The following is a 19,223-nucleotide window of genomic DNA, read 5'->3' on the forward strand; positions in this document are numbered from 1 at the left end:
CTGGGGATCTTTAAGAGAAGGCTTGATGCCTACCTAGCTGGGATCATCTGAGCCCAGTTTTTTCTCCTGCCCAGGCAGGGGGTCGGACTTGAAGATCTACAAGGTCCCTTACAACCCTACTTCTATGATTCTATGGTACCCCAACTAGTACCCTTAGGGGGTGAGGAAAGCAGAGTCCTGAGTTCTGGTCCCTGTTAGAGACTGCTTATTCATTGTTATTTAAAAACAAGTGGAATTAGGTAAAAAAAATGCATTAACACTACTGGATCAAGGACTGGAACCCAGATCTCCCCATCACCAGTAACTATCCTCATCACTGGTCTACAGGCTCAGGCTTCCTTGTAACCACCTAGCTTTAAAGGTCTTATTCCTTTCTGTACAATGATCCAGCTTTCAACAGGAGGTGGATAATCACCTTCTAACCCTGATTTACTTCCCCCTCATTCATCATACTGGTGTTTGAGGCTCACTATAGAGAAATTCAGGTACTTAAAATCAGTCCACTACAATTCAACTCCTGGAGTTTGGCTTCTAAAATGTTAGGTGCAAAGATATGAAGTTCCTTTTTGGATGTAGATAATCAGGGTTTATTTTTTTTATAAAATTAAAGTTTTTTAATGCAACTATTAGTTTGATATGGAGAAAAATGTTACCTCACACCCCTATGCCCTCCTCTCTTCAGATGTTTAGCACTTAAGACTAAAAATTACTTACCTCTGCAACTTTAAGAAATTCAGATACTCTTGTCATTCTAGTCAGAAATCGTTTGTAAATTTCAAGAGCATCTTTACACTGTCCTTTTTTCATTTCAAAGAATTTCTCTAGAGGAAATATCAAATAAGCAATTAGAACTTCAGCTACAGTAATACTGTATATGAACTGACTTAATTAACTGAAAGCATCATTTAAAAATACACACACACACACGCAAACAGCCACATTATAGTGATTGTGCACACTATCAAGGCTTCTCTCTGATCTCATTCATTTAGGTATGCAGCAATTTAAAAAACCATAGATGACATTATTAAGTAAATTAGTGCATTTTGTATAAATATTTGCTTCTCTACTTCATCTTTTGTAAGATTTTTACAGTACATTTCTTAGGCATTTGAACATTAGCAAGCTTTTTATGATCAGAGCAATAGGATTTCAGTTGCTGATACAGTATTCTTAAGTTTCTCATAAGAGCCATTGTGAAAGATTTAATTTTGTAGTTGGTTTAAAAGCCCTTGTTCACCACAATACTAAATGTTTTAAATTTACCTTTTTAACCAAAAAACAACAACAAAAGAAAAGCTTTTAGAGAAGTAGTATAAGTACAGGTACAAAGTGTATCAAGCACACTATAGACAACTCTGTAAAAGTTGATCTCTAGCAATAAAGTGCATTCTTTGGACTTAGTAATGTTCCATTTCCTTTGCATTTTCACCCAGTTCTTTTTGGATGGGGTTGTTGCAGGTTTCTTTAGCCTGAAGAGACATTATTGGAAAAAAATCTAATGAATAGCTCATGAAGGCTTATTAAGAGTGCATACAAAGAAATTAAATACAATGTCTCAGAAAACAGAAAGTTATCTGAAGCTAACAATTCTGCAATATCTAAGTGAAGGAGTTAAAAAAAAAAAAAAATAGGAGTGTGCAAAGCGGGCAGTATTTGATTTGGATTTGGCCTGATGATTTGGGGGACAACGATTCAATTAGCCGATTTGGATCACTGTCCCAATTCAGTTCCAGCTGAATTGAAGATTCAATTTTTATTCTGAAAAAAAACAAAACGAACAAACAAACAAACAAAACAAAAACACAACCCCCCCCCCAGCAATTTCGCCATAGACATAGATTTATATGTTTTTTTTCTACATACCTTGAGGTACCAGGCACGGCTTGTGAGTGCTGAAGCGTGGGGCAGATGGAGTGTCCCATGGGAGTGTGGGCAGGAGTCCCCTATGTGCTCGGCAGCAGACCCAGAAGTGGACCAGAAGTACTGCCAAGCACATGGGGGACCACCCCCCCCATGCTCCCATGGGATGCTCCATCCGCCCCACCCTCTCAGTGTTTGCAAGCTGCGCCCGGTACGTCAAGGTACATAGAAAAAAAACCAAACATATAAAGCTGTGTCTAAGGCCAAATCATCAAAGCTCTCCAAATTGATTCGGAGAGATTAATGGGTCTCCTGATTAGATTTGACCGCCAAATCCCCACCCCCAAATCAAAAATCAGCAACCAAAGCTTTGCATAGCCCTATTAAAAAATACCCACCCCACTATTTTAGTACAGTTTGCAAAGCCTTCTGCATTTTGTACCTGCTCAATAAGTTGATAAAAGTACCAATTAAGTCATTTGGTCAGTTTCAGCCAAATCATCATAAAAAGGCCTGCCATTTGAGAGGCCACCTGTCACGCATGATTTTACCTCCATACAATTCCTTTTACCACAATGAACTTTACTTTGCAAGCTTGGAAAAAAATGAATATACCTTTTTAAGGGGGTCAAAAACTCAACACTATTATACTCTACTAACAATATTTCAACTACTTGCTGCTTTAATTGCAGTCAAGTTTTGCTTTGGGTTCATTGTACAGAACAAGTAACTGCCAAGTTCCAGTATCTCAGCAATTTATCCAAATAACTATCCTTTGAAAGAAAACGCCTGATTTCCACCAAGACTCCAACAGTAGCATCACAAACCTTTAGTCTGTGAAGCCTCAGACATTTTATTTTATTGCTTTTAGAAGTCAAGTAGTTTCTTCAGAAACCTGTGTCAAAACTCAAGTGCTTCTAGTTTAACTTTAATTAAAATCCAATGAACATATGACAAGTCTTCTTAGAATCCAGTGATTTCCAAGTTTCTAATTCATTCTTTTACAATCCAGCCAAAAGTGAGATGTCAATAGCGTTCCATGAAGTGCTTTAGAACTATAAGCCTAGGGAAGAACAACGTGCACCTAGCACCAGACAATTCCTGCAAAATTTCCATATATACCCATACCCACCTCATATTTACTCAAATACGAGACAAAGGTTTTCCCCCCCAAATTGGCACATAGGAAAAAGCCCCATATCACATAATCACATACAAGGAACTTCACTAATAGATACAGTATCTATCATTAAACTGCTGCCAAAAGCAGCATGTTCTCAGCAATGGAAACCAGCTATGAAACTGATTAAATGCAGCCAACACTAAACTTGACTATAAAACACACAGCCCACATTGGGCAAGCATGCTGATGGGAACCTACCACAAGGCTACGTTAGTGCAGACCATCTAAATAAGATATATAGTGAGCATGTCTATACATAAGCTTTAATGCACAATAGCCTATTTAACTGCATATTAAAGAGTCATGTAAAAAAAAAACTGAACATTAATTGCATTATCATGCAATTATGATAATGCACATTAAAATAGGCTACTGTGCATTAAGCATAATTTAAAAGCTGTGAACATTCATTATTGTACATTGAGTCAGCCAGTTACTGCATAGTTCTTTAGTACCTCACATTGGAAATACTAAGTTTAATGTGCATTATAAAAAATGCCTTAATGCACATGTAGATGCAGTGACCAATGAGCACAGTCCTCCTCAGTGCTGACTTTTTTTCTAGTCACGGTAAGCCACTACACTGCATAATTTCAACTTCCTCTTCACTCCCACAGCTGAGCTGGACCTTTCTTTCCCCATTTCTTCACCAGCCTTAAATTTCTGGCAAATATCATCAAATAGAACCACAAACAGTTCACCCAGAATCCCTTTGTTACCCCTCAACAAAGAATTCATGTGCTAATTAGCCCCTCCCCCAACTCATGACTGGAACCAAGTATTCTTGTCCTGGAATCCTCAAAAAAATTATATGCAGATTAAGTGCAGGACAACCTGGTTTGACTTTACCTCATGGAGAGTGGGGACACACTAAATCATATGCGACAGGCTGAGAAAGGGGGATGGGGAAAACATCTGGAAGACACATGCACACACAGCTGGTTCTGAGCTGTGGAGTCACCATGGCATGAAATGCTGTTGACTATGATGGAGGCCAGCTCAATAAACTATACGGTAAATGACAAGTCTTTGACTTTGGACTAATAACATATAACTAGGTACCAAAGTGCTGTCTAAAAGTGTGTTAAACCTGCAGTAGTTCCCTAAAAAAGGTAACACATACCAATTTTGGATGTATTAAGTGTATGGGTTCTACATGCAAATTGCTACAGCCATGCTTAACTTCAAGGTCATTGTTTTCAAACATCCCCTCACTTCCACAGACTTAGGGAGAGCAGGGTCCAGTAAGGAGATGGGGAAGGGACTGCTGGGGAGGGGAAGCAGAGAGGAAAGGGGCTACTTGACTCCCCCCACCCCCAAGATTCTCCCCAGCCTTCTGTAGCAGCAGAAAAGGGACAAACTTAAGGCAAACCTCCAATAATTAGATTTTAAATGTGGAAAATTATAACAAGTTTATAAATTTTCCATATATAGAATCTAATTAATGGAGGGCCACCTTATGATCATGACTGTTTTCTCTTTCAACAAATACTGGATGTGTACATAAGTTTCTCGTGTGATCAAATGGCAGACTGCTATGCCAAGCATGTATGTTCTTGAAGAACAACCCAAAACTGATGGAGCATTCTACACATTTTGAGAACTGTCAATAGTCTTAGTCTTCGGTACATTATTTTAATTAATACAAGTCACCTGTCCGGTCTTTAAGTTTCTTTAAATTTTATTTCCCTCATTAAGTTTTGATCTTGTCCAGTATGCAAAGACCTCATACATGCTAGATAAGTCTTCCTGATTAGAGGCTGTTGCAAGACTTCTTTACTTCTTCAGGAGAAGTAAGGATTCTGTTTAAACTTTAAAATTTAAATTAGATCTTAAACAACTTACCTAGTAAGTTAATGACTCCATCGTTGTAGCAAGCAAAAAGTTTAATAAGATCTTTAAAGAGAAGCATAAATGCAGCATTTATGACACCATTTGTCAGTTCATTTGGATGAACCTACACACAAATAAAACTCCAGTTATTTCAATTGATCTGCGCACCTTCTCCCCAATATGCTTCAATTTGATTTGCTGAAACATTTTGCTAAGAAACAGTAAGTTGTGCAGACTAGAGATCTTTGAATGCTTAGAAAGTTCTTACTTCTATTTTATTTAATGGAATTAAATTCACATCTGTTTCACCATTTTAGTAGTTAAGTTCTATGCTTCTCATCTTTCCCTTGTCTGTTAGTGAAATGTTAGCTGTCACTGCTTCAGGCTCACCTGGTTAGCCTGAGGTCTTCAGAGAAGCATCTCAGAGACTAACTCATTCAGAAATGGATAACCTTTTGTAGGCAACAGCCTACTTCATTAGATACTATGAATGGACTGACATCTGCTAAAATAAGTTGCTGCTTATAAAAAGTTGCTGCTTACAAAAGTCTAAACAAGTTAATCTGCCACTCTGCCCCGTGTCTTGTCTAGTGGCCAAACCTGATAACATGTTTGTTCCATTTACAACTATACTCCATTCCAAGAGCTCATAAAACTTTTCTCCCAACTGTGCAGTTGGTCCAGCAATAGGTATGAAAACCATTCCCAAAAACCCCCACCTCCTCTCTTATACATACTTGATATCATTTAAAGACCTGCAACTGGAAAAAGACATCACATAATACCTTGGGAAAGTTGGAGCTAATGTGTCTACAGAGCTAAAAATATAAGACCCCTTGTCTAGTTATATACCACAAATCCTGACAGCTAGCACAGCTCCGCCCTTCCAAAAACGACAACAAACCAAAAAAAACATCTGGCACAATCTGCAGACCCAACAACCACTTTGAGCCTAGTAATAGAACATGACTTCTGGAGTTAGAAGGGACAGGGCACTTACACACTTTGTCTACTGAATGTAGGAATGGGGCACTTGCATATTCACTAGCTACTACTTACAGCTTAAAAGCAATTCCATAGCTACAGAGCAATGTACTCAACTGTTACAATGATGAAACAATTTGTTGCTCACTAAGGAGTCTCATAGGCACATGTTCATTTAAGGACCATGACAGAACATGCAAAAGTCTAGTATCCATGGGCAAATTATGCTTTCAGAGATTTTGATACATGTATTAGAAGCTAATGCCCAAGAACGGACTCTCTTTACAATTCTAGAAATAAGTGATTCATGAATATGCTGAATAGAGAGAGTATACCAAAAGACATAAGCTGAAATACATCTATTGTAAGGCCCAGGTAGTTGCTTTTTCAGACATTCCCCTTAAAAACAATCATCCCCAGTTAAGCATCTTGCTAAAAAGCATGCATCTTGTTGAAAACAAGCAAGCATGCACTGCTGCTTGCCACAAATTTGAATCTCAGGAATCAAGGGGCACCCCTAGATGAGTAAAGAGGCTGCTCCGAGGTGCTGGAATGCCAACACGTCGGAGCAGACTCAAGTTAATTGAGGCTGCTGGAGTGTGGCAATTACTATGCTCCAGCAACCTCCTGCATCTTGTGCATCACAGGGGCACTTGAACTAAAGCTCATTGAACAAGATTTAGTTCAAGCAGGCCCACCATCATTTGTAAGTGTGGGGACACTGATACAGGAGATATGGTGGCACTTTAATTACAGCAGCTCTCAGAATGCCCAAAGGTTTTGGCTTCCTAGCCAGAGTTAGGGAGGAAACGGGCAGGAAGGGGATGTCAACTTGTCTTTAAAAAAAAAAATTCCCCTTCTTGTACTGCTTGACTCTCAGCCATGCCCTCTCTCCTCATTTAAAAAGCAGCAGAGAATTAGTAAAAAAACTAAAACATTACACTTATTTTTCTAGTGAGAGAACAGTTCAGAGAGTCTTAACCTTACTGTGATACCAAACACAAACCTGGTAAGTACCCCATCATATATTTGCTACTGGCATGAGAACCAAAAAGCTGTGAGGCATCTTGACTTCAAACGGCAGATGCAAAATGAGATACATGCTTTTAAATCACTATAAGACTTAAAATCCTACCTCAAAGTGCTTAGGAGTGGAATTTTAGATTTTTTTAAATTTTAGCCCATAAATACTATGATTATGAACTCTTAGGCTGCTTGCTTGCAAACATTAAAAAAGGTGCTTTACCAGAAGCAGCAGCATGGTGTTACTTTGACCTCTCTCCATAGCATCTGCATAGACTGGGCACTTCAGCAGGGCTTTTCAGCATTTCTCTCTAAAGCTGAGTCAATCAGCTATTAGATAAAAGTGCCAAAAAAGCCATGCTAAAGCACCCAATCTATACAGACACTGGGCAAGCCAGGTCCAACACGATGCTTTTTCTGGGCATGTGCTGGGCTTGGCACGGGAGCACATAGTTAAAATAAAGCCTCTGCCTCCCCCCCCCCCCCTTTTTTTTTTTTTTTTTTTTTTAATGTTTGCAAACAGCCATAATGTCTTGAAAGTAGAAACAGGCTTTAGCAAGAATTTTTTCAAAATACTTCCATGCTGACAGTCTTCAATAAAAGCAACAAATTTTACACCCCTCATGTTACAGATACATATGCTTACCTCCAAGGGTGAACAAGTAGTCTCAATACTTACATCAAATTCAAGTAGTGCATCAATTTGTCCCTGCAATATTGGCATACTTTTTAGCAGCTTTTCTGGAGCCATTGTTCGCATTACACCATCAGCTCTGAAAGAACATACCTTAAGTTAGCAAGCAATTTCCATCAGGTGCTCAAAATATTAAGTAGTTCAGATATATGCAGAAGTCAAGTTATTGTTGACTAGTTCAAGAGGAATGAGCACTTCGTAAAAAGTTAGAATAAAAAGCATGCACATTTGATGTACAATTAAGTAGCGTAGATTTCACTACAATCTTGAAGCACTGGGAGCCATAAGCAAGCTATTATCAAGATGCAGCAAGACTAGTTTGGATGTTTCTACCCTCAGAGCTTGGTCCTAGGGATAAGGATTCCATGGGGGGAGTGGAATCCAGAAGTCCATCTGGGAGAAAAAGCAGTACAAGCATCCTTCCAGCCACCCACTTCTTGTTCTCCATGCCTTTGCCAGACTAGGAGAGGCCCAGATCAGAAGAGAGGGGTAGGCAGCAGAGCAAACTTCCAACCCGTTCCACAGACCTGGCAGTCACTAGACTAGAGAAGAGGCAAGTATCACAGGGGGATGGACCAGGAAGGGAATGGAGCAAGAATGAATGCCTGTAAACTGCCGGAAACTCACAAGGGAGATCTTCCAAGTGTTAACCTGACAATTTCTCCTCAGTAGGGCATGTTTACTCCAGAAAACTTGAATATTTGTATGACCCTAGTTTCTACTGAGGTGCAAAACAATGCCTTAAAGAATATCTTTTCAGGTTAGGAGCTAGGACCATTTAAAAAAAAAAAAAAAAAAAATATCAGGCCATTCTGCATAGTCAATGCCACTAGAAAACAAAGCATCAAGGCTACTGAAGGAGAGAACACAGAAAAAACATTTTAATGGTCTAAGAGGCAGTCAAGCTAAACACACAGGTCTAGTCAATAAATACATCTGGGGAATTATGTAATTATGTACCCGTGCAATTTTGCACATCAAACTTATGACACTGCATAAATTTAACCTGGGTGGACTCTGTGCCTCCATTTCTGTGGGACTTCTGGCACTCCAGCTGGGAGCCCCATATGGAGGTACCAGGCACAGTGGCACTTAATTGAATAGCTGGTGAGTAGGAATGGGAGCTCATACCTGCAGGAAGAGAGGTGGGTGTGGGGTTTCTGGAAGGGTGTGGGCCCCCATCACACTTCCCAGTAGCAGCAGCAGTAGGCAGGCCCTTGGGGTGCTCATGGCTGCAACAGGCAGAACCCCCGGTGCATGAGTCCCAGGAACAGCATGGAGCCTGCCTGGCTCAGCCTGCTAGAACACGCCTTCAAGGCAGACCAGGTAGGCTCATGCCAGCACCTGGGGCTTGTGGCACTGCAGGTGGGAGCCATGTGTCATTGGGCCAGGCCGGGCCAGCTCTATGCCTCTGTGTGGGGCTTCCAGTACTCCAGTGGGAACCTGCATGTGAAGGCACAGAGCCCACCCAGCTCCATGGTGTGTGACTGTGTCTCCATGTGTGGCTTCCTGCTGGAGTTCTGGCAGCCCCACGTGGAGTACTGGAACTTGCCTGGCTCACAGCTCCCACCTGCAATGCTACTAGCCACACATGCTGGCATGGAGACAGCCCAGTTTGGACTGAAGGCAGATGCCAGTAGTTTGGGTTGGACCAGCTCTATGTTGCCACATGCAGCCCCTGGGACTCAGCTGCAGCTGCATAGCAGGGGGGCTCTGCCTGCCACAGTCCTGAGCACCCCAAGGGCTTGTTGCCAGCTGCAGTTGCAAGCGAGGGCTGTGCACCATTGGGGGGGAGGGGGGAGGATGAACATGTGACAGGGGGCCCACACCTACCCAGATGCAGTTTTTGGCACAGTTATTAAGGATAAAAGATGAAATGTAAATCAAATCAATCAAACTAATCTGTGTAATTTTGAATTTCTGTGCATGGTTCCCTAGGGTATAAATAAAAAAATTGTTTAATGAGCTTTAGTTCAAGCACCCCTGCTGCCATCTTGAAGTGTGGGGATGTTAATAGATGACGCAGAAGCTGACTGGACCACAATAATAGCCACATTCCAGCAGACTCAATTAATTGAGTCTGCTCTGATGTGCTGCAATTATAGCACATTGAAGCAGCCCTGCCCATGTAATTACTGGATGTCGGAGCAGCCCTGCAGTACGTCTACAGGCACCCCTAGTCGGCCTCCTCATCAAAACGTGGGGGGAAAACAAATTAAAACAAACTCTCCCTGCTCAACCCCACATACACACCCTGGCTATAAAAAAAAACGTTTCCTTCCTAGTTTTTGTCTCCAGTCATCTAGCAGCAAGTGCTTAAGTGCCTCTTTCTCTCCTTGAGCTTCTTTACTATACAAGGTTAAGATATAAACAGGCATTCAATTTGAGTGTCAAAAATAATACTCAGTGAGTGTCATGATGATGTGACAAGAAGGGGATTTTCAGGCATTCCTACAGTTGCAGGCTCTCCAAACAAGGTTTTTTTCCCCGCTTGGTTCCCCTCACCCCCATGGAAGCCCAAATCATTGACAGGCCAACCTTTTGCCTTGTTAGGAAGGGAGGCAGCTGTTAATGTTCAGCAGAGATCCTGGTTCTCTGTTAAAAAAAAAAATCTAGACCACTGATAAAAAAAACCCCCCAAACCATGTTTTTTCCCCCCACAATTAAAATGAAACACCACTTGGACACAAATCTGGGGGAAGTGTGTGCCCCCCATAGCTCCCTGATGCATCACCTTTAGGGCCAGTGAGTGGGATCCAGCATAGAAAGGAGTGCCTTGCTGGCATGGCCACCAAGATGAGGTGCCCCCATGCCCACACAGCAGCAGCAGCAGCAGCAGCAGCAGCAGCAGCAAGGGGGCACAACTCCATGCTGCTGCAAGCCCCACACCAGGCATGCCACCATGACCACCAAGGTGAGGTGCCACACCTTGGCAGCGCAGCACACCTGGTGGTGGTGGTGGCAGCACCAAGCCTTGCCCCTCCCCACTCCAGCTCTGCCCTCCTGGACTGGCATGGCCCAGGGCATGGGACCTAGGACCTGCCCTGGGCCATGCCAGTCCACAACCCTGTGCCCCACTGTAGGTGCAGAAAACTGAGGGTGGGGCCCTCCATACCTCCCTGATGTGTTGCCTATAGACCTGATCCCTCCCCACAAGTGTGCAGTGAAGGAGAGACCCAACCCCCTCCAGGATAAGCCACCCATGGCTCTGTCCCACTTCCTGCATGGGCGCTTGGCTCCTCCCCCAGAGCTGGGAACCAGGAGCCATGCCCCTTTTTCAGCCAGGAGCCAGAAGCCACTCCTACTTCTTAGCCTCTGGGCTGGCTGGGGTGGGGGGCAGGGGGCAAAGCCAGCACAGGGGCTTGGCTCTGCCCTATGACCTATGCCCCTTCTCAAACTCCAGACTGGCTGAGGGGTGGGGACATGGCTTCTGGCTTGTGGCGGGGGGGGGGGGAACGCAGAACCAAGGCCCTGCTGCAGGTTTCTCTACTGCCCCTCCTCTCAAGTGGCCCAGAGGCTGAAAAGGAACATGGCTCCCAGCTCTAGGGCAGCGTGGGATGCTTTTCCTCTCCGCAACTTCCCTCAGCTGGCTTAGAGGCTGAGAAGGGGCTTAGGTCCTGGATCTTGGGGCAGAGCCAAGCCCCCGTGCTGGCTTTGCCCCCTGCTCCCCACCCCAGCCAGCCCAGAGGCTAAGAAGTAGGAGTGGCTTCTGGCTCCCAGCTCTGAGGACAGCGCCAAACCCAGGTGCAGGCTTCCCTCCCCTGGTCCCTCAGCTTGCTGGGAGGCTGAGAAATGGGTGTGGTTGGGAGACTCCAGTCCTGCTTCCAGTTCCAGGCAGGCAGAGTAAAGTCCTCAGTTCAAGCTTCTCTCCACCTCCACCCCTTGCTCAGTCAGCCAGGAAGCTGAGGAGGGGGCAGGGCTCGGAGAATCTGCCAGCTCCCAGCTTTCTACAATGACCAGCAGGCAGGGAGGCGTGCTCTAGAGTCCCCTGGTTATTGGCGTAGGCCACTGCGGGGGACTGACTACCTTTGTTTGAAAAGTGGATTTCAATTCACTTGCTTATCAGTTCAATCTATGCAGTTTAGAGAAACTTGCAAAGATTGAATCGATTCAACCTCAGCATGAAATTATGTGCGCCCTTGGCAGCCGGGGGGAGCACAGCGGCAGTGACAAGCTGGGAGGGGCGGCTGGCGAGCGCCAACCAGGGTTCGGCAACCACCCACAGACACCACCGGCAGTGTCATCTTTCTGTAGGGGGTGCACCGCCACGCTCAGAGGGTACACATGCACCCACATGTACCCCCTACACATTGCCAGTGAGCCTTAGGCTTTTTGAATGTCCGCACTTAACCCATGAGACATGTCCAGGTATTGCCAGAGGTGTTAGAGTTGCTCCCTGAAGTAGCTTTTTGTTGCAAGACTTAAGAAGTTTCATCAAGAGCTCCCATGCACCAGTTTTCATCTCCAGCTGTTATACTTGTTGTCATTACTTAAGGAGTACAATCTTTAATTGAAGACAGACACTGGAATACTTCAGACTATTTTAATATGAGACTCAGGTTCATTTTCAGTTCAAGCATGAAGATACTAAATTATGATTAGTTACAGCACCACAAACAAGTTGTATTTAAGACCGGCAACTATCTTAAGTAAGTTTGCATGTGAACAGCTTACCCTTTCTTCACTCTTGCAAAATCAAATGCCATTTGTCTATAGGAGAATGCTTTTTCATTCAGGTATCTACTATAACGCCTTATAAAGGTAGACATATCATATCCTGTAAGAAACAAACAAACAAACAAACAAACGAACATACATACATCCACATTTTAGTAAGTTATCTGTGTGCCATGTACAAAGATGCTTTATAAGCAGGCAAACTGAGAACCACACATAGCATATTTAAAGGTTTAAAATAAGATGCTGTTGATAAAAAGCTAAAGATCTGTATGCAAAAGTGGTGTTTTGCATTTTAATTAAGCTTCCAGTACTCTGACTTACTGAAGGCACAAAAGTATGTCCAATTTACTTTTGCTCAAATAGTTATTTTAAGATTATTCTAATGCTACATTCTTGTTCTGTGGGGACCCTTCTGTCAGGTGCACAGACAGGGCCAAGACTGATCAATGCTTACACAGTGTTTTCTGCAATTACTGTCAGTCTATGGTTAAGACAGCAATCAAAGCATAAAAGAACTAAATATGCCCAAAGTTATGAACTTGTCCTACTTTAAAAACTTTAATTTCATACTTTATACCAATAACCACAAGTAGAATATTAAACTCCAGCAACAAGTTAAGCAAAATAATGCAGAAAACTAGTACAGACACTGAGGCCTATATGAAATGATCCTTTAGTTATAGCTGTGTACAACCGATACCCAGTATAAATTAAAGCAAACAATTAAAAAAAAATCTAAGTCACACACTCTGTTTATTTCTCTTATTAAGACATAAAAACTAGGGCTGTTTGAAATTGTACCATTCTGTTTTGACAGAACAGCATTTAGATTCGAAACCACTGTTCCATTTCTCTATGTTTCACCCATCGGTTATAGTGGGGAAGCTCAAAACAGCCTGTAACTTGTCATTTCTGGCCTGATTTGGATGAACCTTATAGAAATGGTAGCCCCTTCCGAGGTCATGAAGCGTGCCTAGTTCAAGAAGAGAGGTGCAGGGGTTTCAGGAAAACTGCACCTCAAAGTATTGAAAAAAAAACAACACCTCATGTCACATGTGTGTGTTAAGCCATAGCAGGGTCAAAACTGTAGGCATGCTAGCCCCTGCTGAGGCCACAAAGCCTGCCAAGTTTCAGGGAAATAGGTGCAGGGGTTTGGGGGAAACTGCACCTCAAGCTGCAGACAAGCAGAACTTGTGATATGGGTGACTGTGTGTGTTAAGGAGCAGCCGGGTGAAAGCTGCAGGCGTGCTAGCCCCTGCTGAGGCCACAAAGCCTGCCAGCTTTCAAACAGGTGTAGGGAGGTGATACTTCCCCTCTATGTGGCATTGGTTAGGCTGTAGCTGGAGTACTGTGTCCAGTTTTGGGTGCAGCACTTAGGAGGGATGTGGATGGCTTGGAGAGGGTTCAGAGGAGGGCCACTCATCTGGTTGAAGGCTTACAGAAAAACCCCTATGGGGACCGATTGGAAGACCTGAACCTCTTCAGCCTCTGCAAGAGGAGGCTGAGAGGTAATCTTGTGGCCGCCTACAAACTCATCTGGTGGGGGGAAGGGGCAGCAAGAGACAGGGGATACAATGTTTACCAGGGCACCTGTTGAGGTAACAAGAAATAGTGGCCACAAACTGAAGCACAGCAAATTCAGATTGGACATCAGGAAAAAATTCTTTACAGAGAGCGTTGCCAAAATATGGAATAAACTTCCAAGGGAGGTGGTGTTGTCCCCTTCCTTGGAGGTGTTTAAAAGGAGATTGGACAGACATCTGGCTGGGGTCAGACTCAATGATCTAATTGGTCTCTTCTGACCCTAACATCTATGAAACCATGAGATAGGTGGGCTTCTGGGTTCTGGGGCCCTGCACCTCTGGCTGCTGACAGGCAACACTTGCAACATGGGTGCTTGTAGGACCGTGTCTGTCCTCGGGCATAGGGGGGTGAAAACTGCAGGCCTGCTAGGCCCTGCTGGGACCATGAAGCCTGCCAGCTGTCAAGGAGATAGGTGCAGGGGGAGTCTGGGTTCTGGGGCCTTGCACCTCTAGTTGCTGACAGGCAAAATTCATGATATGGGTGGGTGACACCATGTGTGGGGTAAGGTGTACCCTCACTCATTTGACACCAAGGCAGAAAACAAGGCAGTTCAAATAATGCGGCTTTTTATGCAGTTTTTCCATGCCTCCCCCAGAGCACTGGGATTGGAAGGAGCCTCAGGATATGCTAACAGTCATCAGCCAGGCTACACCGTCAATACTGAGAGCACTCCTTCCCCCACCCCGTTCTTTACTTTAGTTTCCGTTTCCCTGAAAGCAAGCCCAGCCCGAGTTTCGAAACTCAAAACGTTTTGTTTTGAGGCTGGTTTCAAAGCTCTCTGTTTCATTTCGATTTCGCTGCTTTGAGCTCAAAACGAGTCCAAACAAAACTGCCGGCGAAATTTCACAAAGCCCTAATAAAAACACAAGCAGCTTTGCTTTGAGAGCTGCAATTCAACAGGAAGAGACAATTTCTCCTTCCCCCCAACTTGTATTCAAACATTCTAAATGTCAATTGCCATTAAATACTCCCATGGTAACTGATTGTAATTTAAACTTATTAGTTGTTCTATTATATAAATTTGAAAGTTAAGAAAAGTTACTAAGCTAACTGGCATGCAGCCAGATGCCAAGTTGGGGGGAGTGGGCAGGTGCTGCATGCGAGCTTCCCCTGCCCCACCATGTCTGGTTTGGTAGGCAGTGCCCCACACAGGCCTTCTCAAGTACCCCTGGTTGACAACCCCTGAATTAAAGGACTGGACCAAAAGAAAACGTCATGAAGTTCAATACAAAATCCTACACTTAGGACGGAACAGTCCCATATACCCATACAGGCTGGGGACTGACTGGCTAAGCAGCAGCTCTGCAGAAAGGACCTGGGGGTTACAGAAGACAATACACAGCCTTCTTGACAACAAGGGCGTGCTGTTAGCTTATATTCAGCTTACTGGGCTGCATTGGTAGAAGGATTGCCAACAGACTGAGGGAAGTGATGATTCCTATTGGTACTGGTGAGGCCACATTTGGAGTACTGTGTCCAATTTTGAGCCCCCCCACTACAGAAAGCATGTGGACAACCTGGAGAGTGTCCAGTCAGAAAAGGGTAATTAAAATAGTTAGGTGGCTGAGGTACATGGCCTATAAGAGGCTGAGGGAAGTGGGCTTATTTAGTCTGGAAAAGAGAAGACCGAGAGGGGTTTTAATAGCAGCCGTCAACTGCCCCAAGGGTGGTTCCATAAAGGATGGTTCTCAGTGGTGGCAGATAACAACAAGGAACAACGGTCTCAAGTTGCAGCAACAGAAGTTTAGGTTACATACAAGGAAAACTTCTCTCACCAGGAGGGTAGTAAATAAAGCACTGGTACATACCACCCAGAGAGCTTATGAAGTCTCAGTCCTTAGAGGTTTAAGGCCCAGGTAGACAAAGCCTTGGCTGGGATGGTCCTGCTCTGAGCAGGGGATTGGACTAGATGACCTCATCCAACATAATTTTCTATGATTTTCTGTAGTTATGTAATAGTGTCTAGACTATTACATTTCTAGACTATTACTATTCTACCTCTCAAAGGGCTGTTTTCCCCCTAGTAAGCAAAACCACTGTATTTTGGACCAGCTGGACCACCAGAATCAAATGTATTCATTTCCAAGTTGCAATAACCCAGCCAGCAATAGTGGAAGGCCATTGTATACTGACTGAACAATTTTATGGCTTTAGAGCGCTTGTTAAAAAGGCAAAAATAGGTCAGGAAGGTACTCGGGAACTTCCAAACTATAAGGAACTTAACTTTTTGTTAAAGGTATAGTCAACTAAAGAGGGTGCAGTTTTTAACCACAGAGGCAAAATCCAGTAACTCTAACCAAATAAGATTACCTACGCTATCGACCAAGTAGAACAGTAGTGAAAAAGTTAGAAAGATATACAGAAAATTAGACTTAAATAGCTTGAACAGAATATTTTGAAAGCTGGAAGTGCACATATGATGCAAAGCAAGGTAAGGCCAAGACGCAGAAAAGAATATTGAAACATTAGTTATGGATGGGGAGAATGCTCTACTCCAAACACTAGAAAAGACAGGCGAGATGCAAGACAATAATATAGGTAAGGAAAAATTGCAAGCTTCAGATGTATGATCCGATTTTTTTTTCTTAAGAGTTTGATAAACAGTTAAAGGTCAAATGAAGATCCTAAAATATTCAAAGGACTAAATCTGCAACATTTGAAAAAGCTAGGAACAAGTCAGCAATGATTTGGTTTCATTCTCCGAAATCTAGTCTGACAATGTTACACGGAGTACAATTAATCAGAAATCAAAGCCTTTGTTGCACCCTTCTTTTCTAGGGCTCCTCCTGCCCCCACCCCCCTTCACCAAAAAGCCAGCAGCAATTGTTATATTTTCACTACTATGGTGAATGTAGCATAGAATCCTGGTGTGGCAAGACCAGGGGACGCATGGGGCTGCTAAATTGGCATGTAGTCCCTAGCAGTGCCAAGATCACTACCGAAAAATCCAAGTAATGAAACCTATACTGCTATAAGCCTTTGAAGTACATGGCACTGCCCTTTAATTCAGTATTATCCAGTAGGTGCCAAACTTAAACAATACAATACAGCATAGGGTCTCCCATTAGACAAACCTATCCAAGACTTCCAAGAAAAAAGTGGAAAATCCACAAAGAATGCCCGAATAGTATTATTCCATGGGAAGAGAAGAATTACCAGTCCTCCACTTTAAAACATACACGTAAAAGAATGAGCAAAATACTGCTTCAAAGTCTGTATATATGCCTGCAACGACCAAATAAATTAAATGCAAGTGGAACTTATTAGATTACATACATGGCAATTTTGTTTACTTTCAGGTATTGGTAACATTACCATCACTGCAATATTTAACAACATCTATTCATGGTGTCCTCAACAGATTACAAACTCTAATGAAACATGCTCTTAGAGCATCAATAAGTTGCTATTAAAAGCATTACTGTCGCCCCAAAACTACACAAGTGACATGTATGTATCTTATCTATCAGGAACATAAGCCTGAAGTTGTTTCTTTAGTCATGCTAGAAGCAACTGAAAAAAAATTAACAGCAGACTGCCAAAAAGCATGAAGAGTAGTCACCTCACGTCCATTTTTTCGCTCTAACTTGAGAGTGTTGCTGAGAATGCCACTAAGACTGCTCTAATGTTTGTCCTCAAGGCAATAGTGGGTATAACTACTGGCAGCTCAAGTGGTAGAGAGTAGTAGTACATCCGAACAGCTTCAACTAGATCTTTTAATGCATCTAAAGAAATGGTTTGCTTCTTCTTCCCCCGGCTTCTCCCAATCAACACCAACAGAAAAACTATCAACCCACCTGAACACATTCAGGTCACCCAGGTTTTCAGAAGTCCAGGCTGCTCCTATACTATCCGCCATCACAGATGAGGAGCAAAGACAGGAAGGATAAAAGCTAAGTTTTCAGTAATTTTTGGATGCCCAATTTGAAAAGCTCAAGTCTATTTTGGTTAGCAGGCTTACAGCAAGCACTTCATATGTCACAAAATACAGCTCCGGTTCACTTCAGTTGAAATTTTAAGTGCTCAAAGCTTGGGTAAATCAGATCTCTGGATCTCAGGAGGGGCATCCAGAAGATTAGGAACATCCCATTAACTCTCTCTTCTGTGGCTAGGTGTGTGTATTCTATTATCCATTTAGCTGGACAAGTCACATGCATAAGTAACATACTGTTACTACGCACAGACCCTCACATCCCCCCAAGGGGGGGCGGGGAAATGAGATGACAACTTATGCATGAAGTCCCAGATGTAGCCAAACACAGCCACATGAAACAACTGTGCATTTCCACAATCAGCTGTTTTTAGCCATGAAAAGGTTTTGTGCAGCTGAAGACTTCACTAAAGGCTAGTAGGTACCTATAGCTGTGTAGAATCCTACGTGGCTTTAAAAAAAAAAAAATGTAGTTTTGCTCAGAGTACGACTAAAGCAACTTTGCCTCCACGGCAGGCCAGGCTACCAAGTCCTTCCATGCACTTAGGACCAGATGGCCAAAGCCACCTAAAGGGAAGAGACAGGTAGGTACAGCTATAGTTAGATTTAAGACACTTAGGCTTTCTGCAAGAACTGAAGAGAAGGTAAATGCTAGGGATAGACTGGGAGGCAGAAACAGGATCCATCTAGCCAGAATGGGGAGGCACCCTGAAGTCTAGGGAGGAGGGTGAGAGTCTTGAGACAGGAGTTGAGGAGGGGATGGAGGGGGAAGAGAAGTGGGACTATATAACTCCTGAAGCCAAAAGAAAAGGCACTGTCCCTCTCCATCACCCCTGTGGTTGACAGGTATGGACCCCTGGACACTCATGCAAAGAGTTCTGTGCCCTGTGAATACATAAACAGGCTCCAAGACTTAAAATATTGCCTCCCCCACTGTCTGTCCTCCCACTGCCTACCCCATTACTGCTTCTGTCTCTGCCCTCACCACCTGCCCTATTACTGCCCCCTTCATCACCTTTCCCCCCCCACACTGCTTGCAGTAGTGGTGGGAGGAAAGAATTTAAGATGGTTCTGCAATAATTGCATTCTGTGCATGGAAAATTACAATAAATATGCAAGTTTTCCATGTATAAAATCTAATTTATTGGGAGTGGTGTCAGAGAGGCATCTTAAATTCTGGTAAATACAGTTAACAGTGCTACCCCCCTAGCATATTAGTAAAGCATGTAGTTTCGCTAACTGCAGCAAAATGTGTTCTGTTATACGTGATGATGTACCATACCATCTACACTCACCTTTTCAAAATCCTAATTCTATCTATGCTACAGCACTGTATCTAAGTGAGGGGGAAAAAGTTGTTAGTAATGCCAAAAGAAAGTAGAATACAGTGAAACTCATGCGCACTTGCTAATTCTTCTCTAGTTAGATCTTCTGTCCCCATAACCAGC

The 19,223-nt window shown here is 43.2% G+C and overlaps 1 protein-coding gene across 6 annotated transcripts in view; it reads right to left on the bottom strand.

Annotated features, from left to right (window-relative positions):
- SNAP91 (synaptosome associated protein 91) overlaps positions 1-19,223 on the bottom strand; it is a 140,929-nt gene that overhangs the window by 87,104 nt on the left and 34,602 nt on the right. For all 6 annotated transcript variants that reach the window (XM_090035850.1, XM_090035808.1, XM_090035840.1 and 3 more), the window contains exons 4-7: positions 12,255-12,357; positions 7,566-7,659; positions 4,892-5,003; positions 715-821 (exon numbers count right to left, since the gene is read on the bottom strand). In XM_090035850.1, coding sequence (XP_089891976.1) covers positions 715-821; positions 4,892-5,003; positions 7,566-7,659; positions 12,255-12,357 — 416 coding nt within the window. The remainder of the gene's footprint in view (positions 1-714; positions 822-4,891; positions 5,004-7,565; positions 7,660-12,254; positions 12,358-19,223) is intronic.

The sequence above is a fragment of the Crocodylus siamensis genome, chromosome 1 (genome assembly GCF_052110815.1).
Source record: "Crocodylus siamensis isolate JL-2025a chromosome 1, ASM5211081v1, whole genome shotgun sequence".
NCBI lineage: Eukaryota > Metazoa > Chordata > Crocodylia > Crocodylidae > Crocodylus > Crocodylus siamensis.